The 4877-nt window shown below is 36.8% G+C and overlaps 1 protein-coding gene across 1 annotated transcript; it reads left to right on the top strand.

The window, feature by feature from the left end:
- The first annotated feature begins 1004 nt into the window (after positions 1-1004).
- On the top strand, positions 1005-1631 carry LOC116139491. Its single transcript, XM_031425152.1, has one exon. The coding sequence runs from the start codon at positions 1005-1007 to the stop codon at positions 1629-1631; it is 627 nt and encodes a 208-aa protein (XP_031281012.1).
- Positions 1632-4877: the final 3246 nt, after the last annotated feature.

Genomic DNA, 4877 nt, shown 5'->3' with positions numbered 1-4877 from the left:
TTTTGTGAGGTCAATATGAATTTAAGGGAGTCAAAATTATAAATATTATAAAATATAAAGGCTTTTTTTTTTCAAAGTTTGAGTGGGTTCAATAGAATTTTAAGTAGGGTCAAAATTGTAAATACAATAAAATATAAAGCCTTTTTGATTTTTTTTTCAAAGTTTTAGTGGGTTCAATTTCATATGCAATAGTGTGGCTACATCCTTGGCCGTTACTTTAATAATACAAATTATAAACAATAATACACTAATTTTTTAAAAAACATTTCATTGATGGTGAACCTCCATATAAGAAAAGTTTGCATATATGACTAATATATAGGCACCCAACATCCTTTACATCCATATCTAATACATAGATGATTGGAAAATTAACTATGCTCTACGAACAATAGTTAATGCTTTCCAATCATTCAAAAAATTCGATAGGAAACTCTCCATGCTACAGTAACTCGATAGGAAACTATCTGTGCTATAGTAACTCGATATAGAAATAGCGGATTGTCCTTGGGAAAGTGTTAGATTTCGGCATCGAAACGTGTCTAGAATATGAAGACGAAGAAAGGGGATATAGGTAACTTGGGGGTGAAGAACCAGAACTCTCGACAGGATTTGAAGTTAGGGACTAGCTCGGGGATTAGGAAAATAATGGGGGAAGGTATGATTATGACTGACAAAGAGGACATTGAAACATCTGGATTGATCTTATTGAGAAATATTCTTGTGATCAATCTCATTATGTGTAATATATTTATCTTCCTACTTTAGAATAGGTAGAATATTGTAATATATTTATCTTCCTATTTTGGAACACCAACCTCTGTATATATTTATGCTATTCCCGTTGAATATGGACACAAAATATTACACAACATATTGCTTATCATTTTTCTCTAGTTTTTATCATTTTTTCTCTAGTTTTTACATGGTATCAAAGCACCAGCTCTTGATTGCCTAACATTTTTTTCACATACCTTTCCTCCCGATTCACCTTCAACTTCAATATGGTGGAAACTCCGACCTCCTCAACTAAATCAAATTCTTCCACACCAATCCACACTTCCTTTGCCATTATCAATAGTCGTTATTTCCTCCACCATGGAGAAAATCCCAACCAATCTCTCATCACCGAATTGCTCAATGAAGAAAACTATGCTACCTGGAGTCGATCTGTCAAAATATCTCTCTATGCCAAGAACAAACTTGGTTTCATCAATGGTAAATTCAAGGCCCTGTCACCAACTGAGCAGCCTGATGAATATGAATTATGGGAACGATGCAATGATATGATTCTCTCATGGCTCGCTCACTTTATAGCCCCTGATCTTACATGCAGCATTGTCTTTGCATCCATAGTCCATGAAGTATGGGAAGATTTCCATCAGCCCTTTGCTCAAGGAAACGCACCTAGAACTTATCAAATCCAAAAATCAATTGCCTCACATGAGCAAGGTACTTCTAGTATTGCTGTTTATTTCACCAAATTAAAATCATATTGGGATGAACTCTCTATTTATCGCCCTCCTTTAAGTAGCACACACCCAGATGTGCAAGAGATAGAGAAACAAAAAGAACAAGACCGGTTAATGCAATTCCTTATAGGTCTCAATGACTCCTACAATGTCGTTTGAGGACACTTCTTCTTATGAAGCCTCCTCCTAATGTGCGCGAAGCATACAACTTAGTTACTTAAGAAGAGAGACAAAGATAAATAAGAAACAATTCTCTTATTGGAAATTTTTCAGTCGTAGCAGCTATACAAAATATCAAGAATTCCAACCGCAAATTCTCTTGTAACTTGGCTTCTCACCCTTCTTCTAATGTCAACACAAGTGAACTGTTTTGTGGATATTGCAAGAAAGACAACCATAACATTGCAGAATGCTACAAATTACATGCATTCCCACCTGGACATCCACGCCATGATCCCAATTTCAAGCCTAAAATTTGCCAGCCACACCAAATGACCAACAGCCGTCAAAGCTCACAATCCAACTAGTTTCACGCTACACATGCATCATCTATCACCCCAGTTGAGTCTCAAGTCAGCATTGATTCCAATTCTCACAAATCTTTCCAGAATAATCAGAATGCACCTACTTCCCATGTCACCAATAACACTTATTTGCAGGAGATAGTTCCAAGCCTTTCAACTGAGCAATACCAACAATTGACCACTACCATGGCCAATATGGCACACACATCCAAGGGTAATATTGATGATTATACCAATACAACAGGTCTACACAAACATCCTTCTACTCACTCTATTTTTTCAGATTGTTGGATTTTTTATAGTGGTGCCATAAACCATATTACTTCAAACCCCACTTATTTGCTCACTCACATCCACCTAACACACGAGTTGTGAATTTACCTAATGGTTCTAGTGTCCCCATTGATTCTGCTGGCACAATACTTTTCAATAAAGATATTGTTTTACATGATGTTCTTCATGTGCCTTCTTTTCATCTAAATCTCTTATCTGCCAGTAAAATCACCAAGTCAATACATTGTTGTGTGATTTTGTTCCTTGACTTTTGCATTTGTAGGACTTGGCTATGGGGAAGATGATTGGTTGGGGTAAGCAAAGTGATGGTCTCTATTTCATGTCACCAACCCGTAAGTCACCTACAACATGTTCTACCACCACCACCAATACCACCTGGCACTATCGTCTTGGTCATCCATCTCCTAACCGCTTGTGCTCCATCTCTAAGTTTGCTCCTATTATTGACAATCAATTTTCAAATAATTATAATGTTCGTCCGCTAGCAAAACCAACTCATCTACCTTTTCAATCTAGTACAATTTCTTCTACTTTATCATTTCAATTAATACATTGCGACATTTAGAGACCACATAAACACACAACACATTCAGGTGCACGTTATTTCCTCACCATCGTTGATGATTTCAGTCGTTGCACATGGTTATTTCTTAGGTCACATAAATCTGATGATCCAAAATTGCTCATGATCTTTTTTAATTTTGTTTCCAATCAATTTCATTCTCACATTAAAATTGTTCGTAGTGATAATGGTGGTGAATTTCTTTCTCTGAGTTCTTTTTTTCTTCAAAATGGAGTTGAATTTCAACAATCTTGTGTTTATACTTCACAACAAAATGGAGTTGTCGAACACAAGCATCGTCACATTTTACAGGTCGCTCGTGCTTTACTTTTTCAGTCTAATGTTCCAATTTGTTATTGCAGTGAATGTGTATTAACCGCAATTTATTTAATTAACTACTTGCCCACGCCATTTCTTTCTAATATTACACCTTTTGAACGATTATACCGTCATCCACCATCTTATGATCATCTCTGTGTTTTTGGCTATTTGTATTACGCCACTATCACTCATCCCATTCCCAAATTTGCCCCCCGTGCTTGTCGTTGCATTTTTGTTGGCTATCTTACATGACAAAAAGGAAACAAATTATTTAATTTAGAAACCAGAAAATTTTTTGTCAGTCAAGATGTGTGCTTTCATGAACAAACTTTTCCTTATAGTACAATACCCACCGACCAGTCATTAGAAACTATATCCTCACAACTTCCACTCAACAATGCCTCTGATTTTGACTTTTCCATATCAGACCCATCTTACATCCAAAGCCCTCTTGTTGACAACTCCCTGTCCATATCACCAACACCCTTCTCACCACCAAAATCCACTTAACCCAATCCCACTTCTACTCTATCCCCCGCAAATTCCACTCATGATTTACACTCCTTAATTGTCGACACCAATCCACCAATTACTCCACTTCCATCAAATAGTTCCCACTTACTCACCATTCACAACGCCCTAATAAACCCCCAGCCTGGCATGCAAACTATTATATGAATTTTGCTCACATTGGCACCAATCATTCATTAACCCCGTTGTCCAGTTCTACTCGAGGTACAAGGCATTCTCTTTCTCATTTTTTATCTTATTCACGTCTTTTCCCTTCTCATTTTTCTTTTCTTGCTAATATTTCTGGTTTCTGTGAGCCCACTAACTATTCTCAAGTAGTCCTTGATCCTAAATGGAGAGATACTATGCAGGCTGAGCTTGATGCCATTATACACAATAAAACTTGGACCTTGGTTCCTCCTGCCAATCATAAGCCCATTGGATGCAAGTGGGTCTACAAGATTAAATATAATTCTGATAGTTCTATAGAGTGGTACAAAGCCCGTCTTGTTGCTAAGGGCTACACCCAGATTGAAGGAGTTGATTATCTCAAAACCTTTTCCCCTACCGCCAAAATCACCATTGTTCATTGTCTTATATCCATTGCTGCTTCACATCATTAGTTCCTACATCAACTGGATGTTCAAAATGCCTTTCTTCACGGCGATCTTGATGAGGTTGTCTATAAAGAGGTTCCCCTTGGTCTTCATCGACAGAGGGAGAATATGGTATGTCGGCTTAATAAATCCTTATATGGTTTAAAGCAAGCTTCCCGCAACTGGTTTGCAAAATTCTCTCACGCCATTCAAAAGGTAGCTTTCACCCAGTCAAAGGCCGATTACTCTTTATTCACCAAATCCATAGGGAACTCATTTACTGTAGTGCTTATTTATGTAGATGACATTATTGTGACAAGCAACAATGAAAAAGCTATTAAGTCCCTCAAGGATTATCTTTTGCAACAATTTCGTATCAAAGATCTTAGTAATCTAAAATACTTTCTTGGCATTGAAGTTTCTCGATCCAAAAAAGGAATTTTTGTCTCTCAATGAAAATATGCATTAGATATTTTGAAAGATACAAGATTACTTGGATCTCATCAAAATTCTTTTCCAATGGAGGAGCATTTAAAATTAAATCATGAGGATGGTGATTTATTGAAAGATCCCATCAAATATAGAAGGTTGGTAGGGC

The sequence above is a fragment of the Pistacia vera genome, unplaced genomic scaffold, assembly GCF_008641045.1.
Source record: "Pistacia vera cultivar Batoury unplaced genomic scaffold, PisVer_v2 Contig351, whole genome shotgun sequence".
In the NCBI taxonomy this organism is placed as follows: Eukaryota; Viridiplantae; Streptophyta; class Magnoliopsida; order Sapindales; family Anacardiaceae; genus Pistacia; species Pistacia vera.
This window is presented reverse-complemented; position numbering and strand designations above follow the sequence as displayed.

Coding starts and splice junctions, on each gene's coding strand:
- LOC116139491 (XM_031425152.1), top strand. CDS start 1,005: ATGGTGGAAACTCCGACCTCCTCAACTAAATCAAATTCTTCCACACCA.